General features: G+C 51.3%; 1 protein-coding gene across 4 annotated transcripts in view; it reads left to right on the top strand.

The window, feature by feature from the left end:
* Positions 1–17387, top strand: part of LOC144149548 (transcription factor kayak-like) — a 93346-nt gene that overhangs the window by 65759 nt on the left and 10200 nt on the right. Inside the window, exon 1 of one of the 4 annotated variants that reach the window (XM_077681174.1) lies at positions 12685–12844. The exons of 1 other annotated variant lie outside the window; for it this stretch is intronic. In XM_077681174.1, the coding sequence (XP_077537300.1) occupies positions 12743–12844 (102 nt within the window). In that variant the 5' untranslated portion in view covers positions 12685–12742. Of the gene's footprint in view, positions 1–12684; positions 12845–12933; positions 13324–17387 lie in introns of those variants that run through there. 2 more of the 4 variants (XM_077681173.1, XM_077681176.1) reach the window with 2 other exon arrangements.

Genomic DNA, 17387 nt, shown 5'->3' with positions numbered 1-17387 from the left:
ATCATTTATCTTGAAGGACGCGTACCCAATTTAGTAACCATTTAGCGCGCCTGCCGTGCGTGCAGTAATCTACAGATGGCGGTAATGCAACGTAACACATATTCGTTCCTTTCCTTCTTTTTTTGTACCGCACTTTAGTTAGTGTTACGACTGGGCCCGTCGCTGGGCTTCGTCTAATCACTCCTCGGCTGTGCGGCGAAGCCACTACGTGCGCCTTTCGAGTAAGCCCCACCGTGTTGTTGACTCATGTTTTCACGTCTCGACAAAGCCCGGGTCAGACGCTTCGGTTTTGGCGCGTTTCAAACTTCGACGGTTGCCGGCCCGGCGAGGCATGTCTCCGCGCGCTTCAAGGACACAGAGGACCCGCGATCGCAGCGGAGTCCTGCTCTCTCCCCTCTCTCGGACTCAACGTGCGCCGATGCTACCGACGGCTCACGAACTCTGGAAAGAGCGTTGTGTGTGTCTGTGACGTTCGTAGCGTGTGCACAAATCTAGAGGGAACGCTGTTTCGACCGTTGCGCTTTTGGGTATAAATACGAGCCGCCCAAGCGCTGTAGATCATTCCTGTTTGAGCAGTGAATCCATGCTATCACTCTGCTCGAGTCCTGTACTGTTACCTCGCCCTTCGGGGCATTGTTCTTTGGCTTCGGCTCACCTCTCGCTATGAAGTAAACAGTCACGTTAGCCTATACGGCTTTTGGACTTCTTCACGGCTGCAACATCGGCTGGCCGCTCTTCACACCACGCTACCACACGTATGTCGGAGGCGACGGAGCTCGGCTCGGGTCGGCCCACCCGGTCGCAACATTAGGTATTAATACAGCATACTCGAGCTGGAATGGTTTACTGACCTACGCATTGCACGGAGTTCAGATTTATAAGTGCAGTTTGCTTGGCCTTAGTCACGTGTGCGGGCCAGAGTCCCGTTTTTTTGTATGAACGCGAGGTAAGGTGCGCCACGCGTATTTCACTCTGCACAACAATAGTGGTACTCCAGGGAAACAATTAACGCAGCCAGTTTTCGTCGGTTCCCGTATCGCTGTTGCGCAGTTAATCCAGTGGTGTCGCGATAGTACAATGTATAGAACCATGAAGCTCGCGTTATTACCTGGCGACGGGAGGAACAATGAAATTGCGCTTTCCCGCTGGCTGATAATTGAGGCCGTGACTTCCGCGAACCCTTCTCTCTCTCTGGCTGTTCAACTGCGCTTCTAAACTTGCGTGGAGTTACGGAGTGCACACGGAAGGAGTGGAGATGCCAATATCAAACGGTTTATTAAAAAAAAACGGTGTGTGCAGGAATCGAACCACGAGGAAAGGGATACACATTACGAATGATTGCCGAGCGTCCCTTGATAATACACGACCATGAACTGGTGATTACTGTTATTTTTTTTTTTCTTTTTCGGTCTTTGTGGGGCAAATTATTTTTCGCACGATCTTTTCTTTTTTTCATTCTCCGGGTTGCTATGCGCTGCTGAAGTCTATCTAGTGCGTGGTCTTTAGAATTGGGCTAGAGCCAGCGCATGCGCTTTGCAGGGACGATATATTGCAGGCCTTTAAGATTTCGCATGTAAGTACATAGTTTTAGGCTTAAATTTGACCGAAACTGCACTCGTGTTTACCGAACTGCGTGGCGATATTGCTGTGCGCTGGCATTCGTATTAGCGTCACTAAATAAAGGCTTTTAGAGTATCGGCACTCTTTTCTCTCATTGTTATGTGCCGCCGGGATTTCCATTGGTCGGTCGGCACCACGTGATGTTTGTTTACATATGGGCGCAGCCATTTTGTTTTTGGGCGCCTCTCCTCTCTCTCTCTCGGCTGCGCGGGCGCAAGAGCGGCCGGTCGCACTCTGCCCGTCACAACCGGCGGCGGTTTCGTTCGGAGAGATGGCAACACTGCAAGCCAGAAACAAAATGGCCTCCGGGTGCGCGAAGTGGCGGTACTCTTAAGCGTAGCTTATTTAGTGACGCTAATTCGTATAGTAGCAGCGTTTGTGTCGATCCTTCCATTTGGGGGCTCTCGCTCCATGCGTCCCCCCCCTTCCCCCCTAGTATATGTACTGTCAACCCCAACTGCTCAGTCCTGAAAAACCAACGAGCTTCCCGTGTTCCTCACCTTGCTCTCCTTTCCGAAGTCTAAGCCCACCGCTGGACTCTGGAGGGACTTTTGTGTTGCGTGGGTTCTTTGGAATCAGGGGTGGTCTGACACCCGCAGTTAGAAATCCCGAGGCACCTAAGCAGTCCTGGTGAGTTGCTAATGCGAAAGCCCACTTTAACGCTGTGGGGGGACGTAACGTCGGATGGAACGAACGAACGGAACGAAGAGCATGTATTGTGAGGGATGGCCCAAGGACGCATGGGTGAAAGGTATGGTGGGAAGGAAGGAAGCATCAGTAATGTACCAGCATGGAGGAGTCCGTATTGGATGGGACTGCTGCGCCGATTGGTGAGGCTAGTGCTTACACGCGTCTCCACTTCCACTGCGCCACCACCATGGCCCGTTAGCAACGACGACGGCGTTTCGCGTAAAGTTAGGCCTAACGTCAGCTCGGCGCATACCCTCGTTCGCAGCCGAGGAATTTAGGCGCCGCTTCGCTGCTATAGACAAGGCCAATGTCCACTTGTTGTATCAGCGGTCTATTTATTGTCTTCGCCCCAAAAGCGGAACGTGTACGCTGGACGTGTAAGACGAATGAAAATGCATGCACGCATGTGGGGGACAGGTGTGTAATGATGCTTGTGCATATGTAGAGTCTGGGTGCCTAGTCGCGTGCAAGCTTCGGCGTGCAGGACAATGCACCGCCTTCCGCTGCCCCCGCAGAGACGCGTGCCAGTCTGCACATCCGCGAAGTTGGCGCTTCGCGCGATCGCGCAACACCGCTGCAGAGGGAATATTTATTTGCTTGAGGCTGCGGATCGCTGGCTCGTGCGTGCCCCACAAGCAACAGCCAACGGTGCGGCTGCGTGCCGTCCTCAAGGGACTCGTTTGTGGTGCTCACAAGCGGTACGAAAACACTGCATCCTGATATCCTCGGCAGGTCTCCAACACTGACATCGCCAGCTTGTCAAAAAAAAAAAAAAAAAAAAACGAAAAAATCCCCGGCCATCTCCACTAACGGGAAACCTGGGGAGGGGCGAAGCATGCAGTGATAAGTGCGCTCTTGGCGCCTTGGCGTTTTTGCCCGCGGAGATTACACCGTTGGAGGGTAGAGGTATGCAGCTTCGCTGTAAAGTGTAGTGTCTTTAAAGGCCAACTGCACTCAAATTTCACCTCGGCCATATTTATTTTTAATGCGTAGTAAGTACCCCAAAATCAGCTGGGACCCAAGTGGTAGCCCCATGAAACGCCTCGTTAATCAGTCAGAAGCGTTAAAAAAGCTCCGCCGCAGACCACGCTGCACCTGCCGGCGGATCGCGTAAACAGCCATGACGCGCCTGTGACGTTTCAGCCGACGGGAGCTTCTTCCTCTGGCCAGCCACGCAGCTGGAGAACCGGTCGAGCTCTGCTGCGCACGCTTCACCCATGTGCTTCCCCGTGCGCGCGTAGAGCTTGCGCGCAGACATTCCCCCGAGCTGGTGACCGTCCGGCCACTCGCTGGACGGCTGCAACGTCACTGCAATGGCCGCGTTCTCCTGGGTTTCGGTTTTAAAATCGCCGATTTTTGCAGACCGCTTGCGGCGTCCACGCGCGTATTTCAGCTGTTGTATTTTGCATGCTGCTTTTTTTTTAAGCAGACTATACGAAAATAGGGTTTTTAAGAGGTCGAAATTTTGAGTGCAGTTGGCCTTTAAAGCACGAAGTGTTCTGGGGCCAGGCGTCGGAAAACGAGTGTCCCGGTGTTTTAGTACCGTGACTACATGAAAAGATGACGACTGGAGACTCCGACAGCCCGAGCCTCTGAGGGTCTTCGCCCCCTAATAGAACCGGAAGAAGAGACTCGGCTCGCGTACGCGTGCAAGTGATTTCGCTTTAGAGTTCCAGTATCGTCAGGGGCAGACTGCTTCCGTATTCATACAGAGCGCGTGACTTAAGTCACGAGGAATCGTTTCTGAAGTATGTGCTGTGCAGTATGAAGGGCGAGCGCTCGATTTGTGTTTTATTTGTCCTCTTGACAACATTTCGTTCATATTTCAAGCCTCTCGAAAGCCGTGGGCTGCGTCGGCGCAGAGTAGTGGTTCGATTTCGGTCGCCCTACGTTTTTGAGTTCAATTGCTGTCTCTGCCGCATCTCCTTTAAACGGAGGCTGTGGAGTCACGTGACGCGAATTCATTACCCTCGTTTCCGCTGCGGCTGATAAATTATTCGAAGCAATAGATTTCACCAGCTTTTTATACACGAACAAGCGAAAGGAAAAAAGCGCGTGCTCCGTTAATTAACCGTACAGGTCAATGCCTTCTCCGATCCGACGAACTCGGTGTCTTTCCTTGGCGGGCCAGTTTTAGGCGGCCCGTTTTCGATCGTTTTTCTCGTATCGGAAGAAGCATGCGTCAGCGGCCTTCTCGGTGGGTTTTTATGCCACAATCGATACGCGGGGCTCTCCGCTCGGAGCAAGAACGGGTGAAAGCGAAATGCCAACACGACACAAACACAAACAAGCACCCATACGCGGGGACGATCAACTTTCTCCGTCAGATCGTTGTCGCTTCCACGTAAAAACCCCCGGCCGTTTCGTCGTACGCCGCGGCGACCCGCTTCTCCTAGACGTCGTTCGAAATGTCCGGAGCAGTGGCCCAGTTTTGTACTTGTAGTAGGCGCCGTTACGCGCGCCTACCTCTCTGTCTCCTTCGAGGCGCTCCTCTCTCGGCCGGCGAGAGCCAGCCTTGGCCGCGCGCGCGCGCGGTCTGGCGTCGTTAGCGCTGGAAGCGTGTCGGGGATTTCCCCGGCTGCCGACGGGCGGCATCGATTTGGAAAGTCCGGTTCCTTAGCGCCGCTTGCCTCTCTGGCGCTGCCGCCGAAAGCACCCTTCAGGTGAACAGGTTTCAAGTTCAGTCAGCTCCTGGCTGCCGTAGCGTTAACGTTATCGGACACTGCGATTAACCTCACCGTATACAACATAGGAAAATAAAAGTACTTGTCTAGCCAACCTATTAGCGGGTATAACGCGCGAGGTATACTTGCTAAGCATTTTTACCAAGGAGGTGTTTCGTGGAGGAACCCTAGTGCATGCTTACATACACGTCGTCGAGTGTTGCCTCGATATCGCCGTCTCACTGTCGCCTTGTGGCTCGGTTGTAGTAATAGTATTTCGTTTGCCGGCCTGTGTGTGCGTTTCCGGTCGATTAATTACGCGGGGGAAAAAGAAAGACTATGAATTATTTATCGCCTCGCCGGCTGTCCGGGATGGAGGAGAAGAACCGCGAGGTAATTTTCGCCAATCGTGCCTCGTTAAAGGGCTGTGCGCATTATATGGCGAGATTATGTGCGTGTGTATAGCGGGCAAGTTGTTTAGGTCTTGTTTTAGGCGTGGTCACGTTGGAGTTTTCTCGCATTAATGTACGCTATTCTTCTTTTTGGTCGGCGCGTCGTTGACTCGGGGACCGTTCAACGGTCCAAAAGGCGTGAAGAAAAACACCAGTGCCGCTCGTATTTGCGTAGGCGGGAAGGCGCCAGTTGCGTTCGAATTAAGCTCCTCAAACGCGCGTTAGCAAGTTCATTAGTGTTGCCATTGACGGACTGTGGTGTCGCCTTCGAAGGAGTCATAACAGCCTGTATAAATTTCTGGATCCGTCCAAGCGATTCCGCGGTCATTCTTATGCCCTTATTAAACGAGGTTTGTTGAAATGAACTTTACTCGATTCTAAGTGCCCTCTTTTTTTTTTCATGACGATGCACAATGTGAGGGGGGGAAGGGGTGCTTAGATTCGAAAATTCGAAAAGTTAAATTACCCCTCTCCCCGCCATTTTTTTTTCGTCACCGTATCTCGGCGAGGGGGGCGCAAGGCATAATGTTTTATTTTGCGAACATTAAAAAAAAAGATGGGTACAGGCAGTGAATCCACCGCTTACATCTTGTGCCAGTCACCCTCACTACCATTCCAGTTCGTCGTACCGCTTGGGCCGCCGCTCTAAGTATTTCCCAGCAGGTCGTCGTCTTCTGTTTCATTGAGGTGGTTTGTAATTGTAAACGCGTGGAAGCGGGCCACAACGTCACCTCTGGCCCGCTTCCACGCGTCTAAAATCCACCTCGCGATGGTTGCTTAGAAAAAAAAGGGCGCCTAGATTCGCAGGCAAACTTTTTTTTTTTTTTTTTTTTTACAATTTTCTTTACCCCGAAAGTAGGGGAGGGGGCCTATAGAATCGGGGAGTGCTGATCGAGTAAATACGGTACTCTGTTTCGCGGCATATCTCTTTAAATAAAGTCGAAACAGCCTGTAGGAATTTCTGAATAAGTCCAAGCGATTCCGCAGCCATGCGTATGACCTTATTAGTTAAACGTGTCGTGCTCTGTTTCGCGGCGTATCTGTTTATATAAGGGGGGCTTTATCTGCGCTGTATTTTTAGGCTCGACTATATATCTCCGAGCAGTGCAAGGTTCCCATTATCTGGCATTTGCCGGCCCGAAGGGCCCTAGCTGTCAACGAAGGGTGTTTCGGGTCCTGCCGCGGCGTTGTTTCCTCAGGAACAGGGGAGCACTAAATCTTGACATCTGCGGGCCTCCCAGTATTATCTTCCGTGCCTGGCAGCTCTTTCGAGGTCGTCTGCTCGCAGAAGTGTGCGGTTATCACACCGACAAGCTTTCCCGACTCGGCTGTAGTTAGTAACTGACCCCGCTATCGCCGCCTGACCCGACAGACTCCCTAAACGAAGTTTCTTCCCGGGCCTTGTTCTCCTTGATACGGCTTTTGGGCTTCTCTTGCTGTTGCTGGGGTCCCTTTTTGGGCGCGCGGTGTCCTGATATGCGTATTCGCGGTACACGGGCGCGGCCCAGGCAGAAATCGCACTTGGGTATAATCGCGTCGGATTCGCCCTGTTTCTTCCTCGAGGGGATAACTTGACCTTCGAGTTAAAACACGCGCGTCCAACCTTGCGCGGCTGCCACCGTTGTTACCATGCGACCTCCTTTTGCTTCTGAAAGAAAAAAAGAAGTTGGAGGGAGAGGAAAAAAAAAAAAACAGGACCAAGCGTGGGCACCCACGACAGTGATAGTGCTAATCGTGGAATTCACCGTGGAGATTGCCGAAGCTTGTTATACCCGCTTCTTGGGAATTTTCGAGCCCCTGTCGTGACAAGGCTTATCAAATTTTTATTCGCAGAATTTTTGCGGGCGAACTATGTCGTCGTTGTGCTGTATGATGAGTCAGAGTGGTGAGTCACAGTGATGAGTCAGAGTTTTTTGGGGTGCCTGTCCACTTCGCGCCATTTCGGTACCATTTTCCGACGTCAACTTTTTGTCTTTATACCGGTACGCCCTTTTTGTGTTTACGCCTGTCGTCGCATCGTGTACGTCTGCTTCGCGCTAGGGGCTCTCCCGGTAGCCTCAAGCAGTCATATCAGTTGCAAGTCGTACTTGTGTGTGTGCATTTTTTGTGGTTCTTCCTTCTGGAACAGATAAACCGTGTCTTGTGCAGTCGTCAATAAGGAGGTGGCTGATGTTTCCGGCAAATTTCGTGCGAACAATCAATCAAATAACCGAATGAATATTGGGAAAACTGAAACACTTGTAGATTAATTCGTAAGTAAAAAAAAGAAAGATCTACAGTTCGTGCATCGCATGGGCAGTGCCATTCAACATTAGAACGGGCGTAGTTTTTCTGCAGCGTTCAGGGTTAGGGACCGGCAAAAAGCTGCGAAGGATGGGGAAATGGATGTGAAAGCAGCGGGCAAAGAGTAAAGCACAGAGTGTGAGGAGACAGAAAGTCCGTCTCAAACTCTGGCCTTGATTTTGAAAAGACCCCGTACTGGGCCGGTCGGGAGCTGAAGGAGCCGTCGCCACACGACATACCCCACTCGGGTGCCGACAATTTCCTTTCCTGCGCTCGGAATACGAGGTAAACACAAATTTGGCGGCATACACGAAAGCGGGCGCTCTGCTTTGGCGGCCCTGGACTCACACACAGACGCACACACAGGAAACGAGCAGCTCGAATGCTGCTTGCATCTTCCTCGCGCTTGTTTTCGACAGCTCGCTTTCTCCTCCTTCCCGCAATTACCGCCTAACAAAGGGGCTGGGGCCTTTGGCAAAGCCGGCCACTTAGCGCCGTACAAATGGCCGCGGGCGGCTAAGTGGCCTGTGCCGGTGGTCGCGGGGGTTCGAAATTTCAGTTTGGTGCCCCCGCCCCCCTCTGCCTGCGGGGTAGTCGATTTCCTGCACCCGGCGGCAACCCTTTGAGCAAGAAGAACGCCTCCACGGCGGTCGTCTCAGCCGTTCATGTTTTTTCACCGTCCCTTCGGCTCTCCTCTGTGCGAAGGCCGCCACATAATCAGTAGTGGACACACACACACACATACGGCGAAAGCGCGCGCTTCTCTCCTTCTTCCGCTGTTTCCCAGAAAAGGCACGCTGGTTTTACTACGCCCCGCGACTACGACAACCGCCCTGGGGGCTTGCGTAAAAAATTCCGCCTCGAGGAGCTTTCTGCCGAGATGGACGGCCGTCGTAACATTGCGAGCGGCAGCGTACCGGTTTCTGGCTGCCGCCGCCGAGGCCTGGGACGCATGCAAATAGCTTGAACCACTGCCAAGGGCGGCGCTGTTATTGATACTGGAGCGGCTGTGCGCGTGTGAAGGGCCACTTCGTAGAAGTGAGCCGACGGCGCGAGGCCGAGGGAGCAAATTTTCTTGCGCTGTCCGCAGCCGAGGATGTATAACCTCCTTGTTCAGGGCCGCTTGACCACGCTGGCGACCTCGCGACTTACAGCGAAACCTCGAACCGGGCGAAAATATCCCGAAGTGTGCCCGCGCGGACTGTTTATCAGTCTGTCGGTATAAAGTCGATGCTTTAAAGGCGATCAGGGGAGGGAGAGATGAAAGAACTTCGATGTTGGTGTCCGTCATTATGAAAACCTCTTAAAAGCTTACCGAAACCATTCTCGCCGTTCGCTTTAGCGTCCTGGGTTTTCGCAAATGAGACCCTTGCTCAGTGCGTGAATGCTTTCCTGTCGTACGCAGCTTGGAAACATGCACAGGGTGGTTGTTCTAAATGTCCGGTCATGTGTACGTCAGTGTCGCCTTTATATTGTCGGTAGTTCTATGGGAGTTCTATTCTTAGCTATACATTCGTCGTGTATATGTGTCAATGCCCGTTCGCAGTTGGGCACTAAACCGTGTTTCTAACTTCGAATTATATTCTCAGTTTATTTGATACAACTGGCGGAAAATGACAGGAAACTTCGTTACGGAGACTCTCAGTTGAATGAATATAAAAAAGAAACAACCCAACGATTTCTCCAAAACAGGCTTCACCTCAGTGCACATTCTGCCTGGGAAGAAAAATGCTGAGTCTGTAGACCCTGCGAAGATGGATGACCAGCGAACTCGACATACAGGTGACCAAGGATTTAGGCGAAAGATGCGAGCAAGTTGTATTTCTCTCGAGCATCGACGGTGGTCACCACTGAGAGCGACGCGTACTTACACGCACGCACTGTTATTTTGACTGTAGTTATCTTGAACATCGTTCCTATTTATAAGTATAGTTATGTTTTGATCGTGCAAGGGGGGCATATTGCTACATAGTCTACTCGCGACGCATATCCAAGTTTTGAGACGTGTAAGCTTGAGGTTCAGATCATGCTTCGAGCGTCACGCGACTTTGGTGGGGGCCGGGTTCGTTTTTCAGCTCCTCGCGCTCCAAAGACACGTAGTCTAGGGAATTTTTGTTCTGGGGCATACATAATACATGAAACCCTAGTAACATAAGCTTCGCTTAAAATAGGTGAACGTTGCAGGCGATATTACGCTTTTCTCACGGCCAACTGTGCGGTTGGACTCCGCCTTACTGAAGCGCTGTAATGCGAGGACGGCCGTTTGATTGCTTGCTTGCTTCATTGATCTATTGATTGATTTTAATCATATTTACCGCTAAAAAGTACAATAAAGAGTCTTCTTGTCTGGAAGTTAGCCTCCGCTAAGGGTCAGACGTCATAGGGGGGGTGGGGCCGTATAGCAGGCATTGAGGACACGACCTTCCCTATTTGCATTACCGAAAGTTGTCCCAAGGGGATTCCAGATCTGTAATGAGGTGCTGGAGTCGGGGCTTAGATTCTTCTGGTAGGTTTCCGTCAAGACGTTGGAAGAGCTCATCTAGCGTTCTACTGCCCTCCACTTGGCGTTGTCATGCTGGGAGGAGTGCCTTGTTGCTGCAGTGAGCTGCTGCGGGGTGGTCGAAAGGAACTTCGAAAGCGAGCCTATACTTGCCGGAACACCGATTTGTTTTGCTGAGAGCACCGCATTGGCCAGTCGCAGGATATATAGGATTGATACGCATTGTCGGCGTTGTTGTTCCACTGCTCGACGTCTGTCGCTTACTCCCTTCAACCCATTTTAAGGGGAACGGTTCGTTCAAAAAGTGCGACAATAACCGCGCCCATTGGCGCTTGCTTGAAGACCGAATCCAGGGCCTCTTTGGAAGCAGCATTCCGGGAAGTTTGAACATGCTGCCAGAATAAAATGTCCGCTTCATTTTACCTCGAGCGACGGTAGCGCCGGTTGACTGCGAGCCCTTTCCGTGGCATTGTCAAAGCGCTACACGATTTGAAACAGCGGCTGCGCAACTTGGCAGCTATATATACAGATGCAACGGAAGCACGCTGCTCTAAATAAACCACTGGTCCGAGCTAAATTCTTAGTGCAGCCAGAGATGTATGGTAAGGGAACTTCGGGAACTTATCCCACCACCCAGACTACTCCGGGAACTTATTGCACCACCCGGACTGCTCCGAGACTGGCTGAAGAAACGCTCATTATGCCGCCGGCGCATGGAACAAACGCAAATGAATTATTGTCCGTCATCGAACGGGTTCGACATGCCTTTCAAAATCTGACGAAAGTTTTTCTGTGTCGCGAGCACCCAGAACATTTCCGCTCTTTTGGGGAAATCCAAATCCAACTCGAGTTCGCGCCTTGTTTGGGCGAGTTCAGGCGGCCTGTTTCGGCTTTTCTTGGTGCGTAAACGTTCTGGGCCTTATGAGTGAAGAAGTCCGGCGTTGTTGACGGTCCACGGCGTATGGCACCAAAACCCCTCGCGGTGCGCAGCGTTACGGTACGTGAGAAAAACAGGTGCATCCCGGCCACGGAGAACGCTGATTTTGGGGAGGGAGGCAGTGGCGTAAATGAACGCGACTGTGTCATACGAAACATAATGCTCGGTAACTTTGTCGGGGGAACTTTATAAGGCGGCTTCTGCCGTCTGAGAGTTTTTGTGTCTACGTGTGTGAAGGAAAGAGACAGAGAAATACTTCCACCGCTACTATTTGACAGCTTGACATTCCCGCCGTCGCATCAACAGATGAGGAGCGGTTATTGCTCTAAAAAAAATGGGAAGATGAGGCAATCGAAATTTGGAAGGCAGCTGAAGAAAACATTCGCGCCGCCAAGTCCCTCGCAAATATCATGCACATAATTACTTTTTACAGCCGAGAGATGTTTGCCTTTTCCGCAAGAGGCGTCAACGTTGAACCGGCACCGGCGCTGCCGTTTTTATAAAACGGCGTTATTACTATTCCCGACTAACTGCAGCGATGTTCTGTAATGTTTCGTGGTAACATTATTTGTAAGTTTTTTTTTTATTCACAATTTCGAACGGCGAGAAGCACTGAAGTGCTCTTCTTAGCGAAGCGCATTGACACCAACCACGTACAGTGGTATATTACTGTTGTTATTACGGCGTTGATGGGTTACGGTACTTTGCTCGTCGAAAGAAAGGCTAGTCGCTACAGTAATCACCAGTACGTATAATAAGCACGTAACTTCAGCATAACTGCGATTTGTATCGCGTTTGTGGCTTGCGTGACATGTATTAAATACGTGCTTCAAACATGCCGGAGTTGCAGGGGCAAATTAAGGTTGATAGCTCGTTATGGACAAACGATCGAGCGGAAATTACTTTTACGGTGGACTTGCGGAAGAATCACGTTTAGTGTAAGTAGGTTGCTTTGCTTGGTATCTGTCATTTGCCATTTTGCATTGCCTGGAACTGCTGCAGGGTAGCTCCGTGTTCATTTGTGTCTTTTTTCATGAAGTTTTTATTGAAAGAGCAGTCTTGAAACGCTCACGAACTGCTAAGAACTACTCAGGACTGGCGCATAGCAGTTGAGCTGCATACCTTACGAAAATAATGTTTAATCCTCGCGCCGCCACTCCGTGCGTGCATTTCGAACTTTCCCCGATCGCGCACTTGACGGGCCGGCGACGTCCCAAGCCGTCGAGGCACAAAAATGTTGGCGCAACGACGACGCGACCGCATCGGCGCAAACGTCGCGGCCACCGGCGAAACGTCACGGCGGGGGGTGAGGGCCGGCGGCCGCAGATCGCTGGAAGTGCGGAGCTTTTTCCTTCCACGAAGAGATAGTGCGGCGCTGCTGCAGGAGCGATTTCGAAGAGCGCAGCCAAAAGAGGGCCCACTGAAAGGCTACGTCGGCGTGACGTCGCCGCGACGTCACCGATACGCCGCCGACGTAGCGCTGAAGGGAAAGAGGGGCAGAGGGGAGGGAGGGAACGCGCCTGTTCTTGAAAAGACAGCCGCCGCTGCCCGCGCCGCTCAGTTTCGTAGCAGTCGTGTGTGTGTGCGCTTGGCGGCGATGGACGACGAGTGGTGCGCGAACATGGAGGATTTTAACTTCTACGTTGGGGGACCCACGGACGACCTCTTGCTGAAGACTGTGGACTTGGACGACATGGACGTGAGTCATCGTATTGTCGTTTTGCCCTATCCACTTCCGCGCGGAGCGGTTGCTCCCAGCTTGCGGGGTAGACAGGCGGAGCGTAGGTGTTCGCTTGGCGGCGGCGGTAAACAAGCGGCTAGCGGAGCAGACGAAACTGCAAGAGCAGTATTGCCTCCGCGGCCTGAAATGCTCCCCTTTCCGTTGTAGTTTTTTTTTCTTTTTCTTTTTCGAGGTATTCTCGATGGGTGAGGGGTTCGCTCGGTGCGCGGCGAGCGCATTGCATCATTGCCTTTCCGGCGTGTTGCTGCTGCTGTCGCGGGGGGCCTTTTCGGAACGTCGCGGAGGTCCAAGCTTGCCGTTGTCACTAAACCGCGGCCAAGTCTATTGTTCCGAGTGTCCGATCTTTCCGGCCCTGGATACAGCGCGGTTGCCGGCGTTGCGTCGTCTGTCGAGGAGCCACATCGCTACCGCCAAGTTCTGACTGTCGTCTGCTCTCGGTAGCGCACAGATCCTTTTCATCAAATTTCGGCCTGCCGATTTAGCGAAGTCACTTTCATGTGAATGTCGTCGTAGGAAGCGAATTTGCGCTATTGTCCGACTTAGCGAAGTCACTTTGTGCGTATTCCGTGGTATTAATAGAAATTTCGCTATTGTCCTAAATACCTGGCATGATAAATTATGACAATAATTCTACGGAATCGCCCTGTTTGTTTAGGGGAGGGGTGGACGCGTCGTGTTGTCCTGACATGTAAAAATGTATGTACACGACTTCCGCGCACGAGTGGCGTTAAACAACATATTGTCAATTTCGTTTCGTTCCTGTTATGAGATTCGATTTATTCCGACGAGCGCATTGTGGTGGTTCGTTTTGTTATGAGATTCGATTTATTCTGACGAGCGCATTGTGGTGGTTCGTTTTGTTTGTTTATGTTGTTAAACAATGGCTATTCTTTTTTTTTGCAAAGGTAAATTAATTCAGCTACGCCCGATGGAAACTCTCTGCGTAAACAGCTTCGCTCGCAAACTCGGCCGTTTCTCCGTCGGCACCGCTCCAGCAGACCCGTGCGTTATTTATTCGTCCATCGGTAAGGCGTTGATGATCGTCTGCGCGTTGCGGTTGGGCGCCTTTGTAATGTAGATGTAAAGCATCGAGCGCGGAGGGCAATAACGGGGCCGTCGCGACGCGTTTTCTTGCGGCGGGGTGGGGGGCAAGGCCTTTTCGGCGCATCGACATGTCTCGGCGTGTCGGTGATCGGTTGGCGACTTCTCGCGGGTGGGGGGTCGTCGGTCTTTTTCGTCTGCTCCCAAGAAAGGGACTGCTGCGAGCAGACGGGAGTCTTCGACGGGGTCGTTGTTCGATATGCCCACACGACGAGCGAAGGAGGTTGGGGGATTCGTTGTTCCGACCTACGCATTGTACGGGTTGCTGGGCGGAATTTAAGAGAGCTGTCGCTTCGGTGCCCTTGAAATATAAGCAATGCGTTTGCTGCTGCCGAAAGGTCTGTGCCGCCGTTGGAGACCGACCGTGCGGTTGTGCGTGCGTTCGCCGCACACTTCTGAAGTGCGCTTTCTTTCTTTCCCGCCGAGTCCAAGGCCGCGCGCTGCTAACTCTCGGGCTTCTTTTCTGTCTGAAACCATTTTTTGTTGTTGTTCAGGTTCTTTCCTCTGGCCGTCGCTATCGGACTGGCTTTTGTCTCGACGCAGCTGTGTCCTACGTGTGCGCACTCCGACGATCCCCCATTCATTTTGCTTGTCTTCTTCGCTGGGTGTGTCGCTTCTCTCTCTCTCTCTCTCTCTCTCTCTCTCTCTCTCTCTCTCTCTCTCTCTCTCTCTCTCGCCTATCAAACACCCACGTCGCAACCACCACCGTCGCGTTTTTTGTTTCGTGGCAGGCTGGATTTGAGTTCGAAAGACTCCCCAACGAGGGGGGAGGGGGGAGGGGAGGAGCTGTAGAGGGCGTTGAGCGCATTGGTAATTAACCAAACAAGGTATAAAATGAACAATTATGATAAAACGTGTCGTTTCATTGTACTTCCATTTTATTACAGCTAGCTGGTTATGCGGGGGGAGGGGGGGAGGAGGAACTTTAGAGGGCGTTGATTGCATCGGTAATTAACCAAGGTATAAAATACGCAATTATGATAAAACGTTTCGTTTTATTATCATAATATTTTATTCCTGGTAGCTGGTCATTCTAATTCTATCTTGGTCATACGTTACCCCCCAAAACTGCATATTGGGTGTACCTAAAAGTAGTTCAGTGGGTCCTGGCTTGAGGCTCCCCACATCACTAACACACTACTTACATTCATTCAGCAACGAAAAATGTCGGTTGCCGCACAGGCGTACTAAATGCAGAAGCACATGCTAACTACTTTACGCGAACAAGATTCTATAACGTACGGCCAGTTGCGAAAGAATATTGAGAAACTCCGCTCGGATCGACCGTATCTCGGGAGTACTCATTTTTTATTGCAGAATAGTTAGGATGAAATTATTGCAAATACTCGTCGTCTCGTTTTCAGCTAACCAGCAAAACTAACAAAATCAGGCGTAGCCAAACGTAAGGCGCTGATGATCATATTAGTCCGCCATTCGCGTATATTAATGTCTCTGGGTCATTCGCATGCACGGCACGGCGAGCTGTCGTCGTTCCAGTGTGTGTATGTGTGTGCATTTTGCGACTCTTCTTTACACGTGCTCGCTGCTTCTTTTTCCCCCTCGCGAAGTACGGCGGCCTTTTTGAGGCGGGAAAAAAAGAAAAAGGCCGCGCTGGCAGCAGTGTCGAAACAACAGCGGCCTCCAAACGGGATATCGTCGCCCGGCGGAGCTGTCAGCGACGTCTTCCAAGGCTACGCGCACGTTGTTAGAGTTAGAGGGGCGCTATAACTCGCAGTTATGTGCGGCCGCAACACGTGTATCGTTTATAAAAGCTCCGTATGTACACCATCCGTCAACTTGTGCGCGCGCTGTCTAGTTTGCGCGCCCAGCTGCGTCGTCGTCGTGGGCTTCCGAAAAAAAAAAAAAAAAAAAAAAGAACCCCCTGCCGAGATTTCGAGCTGATTTCCATCGCGAAGTTGTCGGGGCGGTCCGCGATTCGGGCTCATTACAAAGTTAGAATAGGCCGCGCGTACGACATTTTGTCACCTACGTGCTTTCGGCGAGGTTATACCACGTGATGCGTGCTGGGGTCTGATCTGAAAGGGCGTCTTTGTCTAGCAGCGTGCAGGTGTATTCTGGGACTATAAAGGGAGTAAAATAGCACCACGAAAAATACTTGCACCCATTTATTTTCACCGGGTCACCGTACTGCCTCCGGCCATGATTTTCTGGCGTGCTTTGTGTGGCGCAGGCCTGGACCTAACCCAACAAAAAGTGCTTGTTTACATTTAAAACAAGGCTGCCCAGTGACCCGATTGAAATAAATTGGTGCAAGTTTGTTTCGAGGGTTATTTTACTCCTTTTGGAGTTAAATAACGCACGCACGACGAGGGCACCCCGATGGGCGCTAAAATTCATCCACTTAAAACACGCAAGTGCAGTGCCAAAATATCAACAGGTGTTACCGAAGCATAACTCGTCAGTTGCCGCTGCGGGGAAAATGCGAACTCGTCTAGTGCAGTTAGAAGCCCCGACTACACGACTGTCTATTTGGAGGCAAAAGCTCGGTTATTGCTGTTTGGTGGTGCCTTATCGGCAGAAATTCCGTTCTGAATTATGCCAGCTAACGGCCACGGCTTAGTCGGGCCAACCCGGGTCCTGTGAGGTGTGATCGTGGAACTCGTGCGCTGAATGGTGTGCATGCTTTTAGTTCGCCGCCAGTAAAGCGGCGTGGTTTGCGTCGCCTGGAATCAAGCTCTCAACATCGTTCTTTCGTATACTTTTGTTGTTAGTTGAATATCGCTAATTGGTTGTGTGCAATGACTAGAAAGGACAGTCCTAGAGCCACTAAATCAGTTATGGCTTTAGGTAGCCCATGTGCCTGCCAGTGATGGCGGCCGAGAGAGTCGTAGCGACGTTGAAGCCAGTGTATTCGTGGTGTTAGGATAGCCACCTTATCCCCCCCCCCCCCCTCTGTTTTTGTATAGATATTTTCAATCAATCCACGGTATTAGCTATGCAGTACACCACCGCCGAGGGTTATACTATATGTTCCGAGAGTATACAGTACCCACATTACTTCTTTTTTAAATGACTCCGCGGTGTTGGCACGGTGCTCCCCGGTATGTCGCTAATTTCCCCATTATTATCAGCAGCAACAGCCGTTGTCAGTTGACTTTATTATCTCGCTTACCTCGACAAGATTAATGATGGATGCTGGCGAATTTCGCTCTTTCATCGTAATAGCCTTCCAAACTATACGTTCGTTGACGGCTCAGCACGACTGCGCTTGACATGTTTACACACTTTCGTTACATTGTCCATAAAAGAAGTGCCTATGCAGCAGGCCGAAGCACATTCTATATTAAGTCTTTCTTTTTTTTAAGTCGCCATCTTTTTGGAAAACTGAGGTAGCTCCTCAGGTTGCTTGCGTGGGCCTCTCAAACCATTCGAAAGTGCG

Source organism: Haemaphysalis longicornis, unplaced genomic scaffold, assembly GCF_048455015.1.
Source record: "Haemaphysalis longicornis isolate Haplotype H1 unplaced genomic scaffold, Haemaphysalis longicornis Haplotype H1 scaffold_8, whole genome shotgun sequence".
NCBI classification, from domain to species: domain Eukaryota; kingdom Metazoa; phylum Arthropoda; class Arachnida; order Ixodida; family Ixodidae; genus Haemaphysalis; species Haemaphysalis longicornis.
The sequence above is the reverse complement of the archived record's forward strand: the minus strand, read 5'-3'. Positions and strand labels throughout refer to the sequence as shown.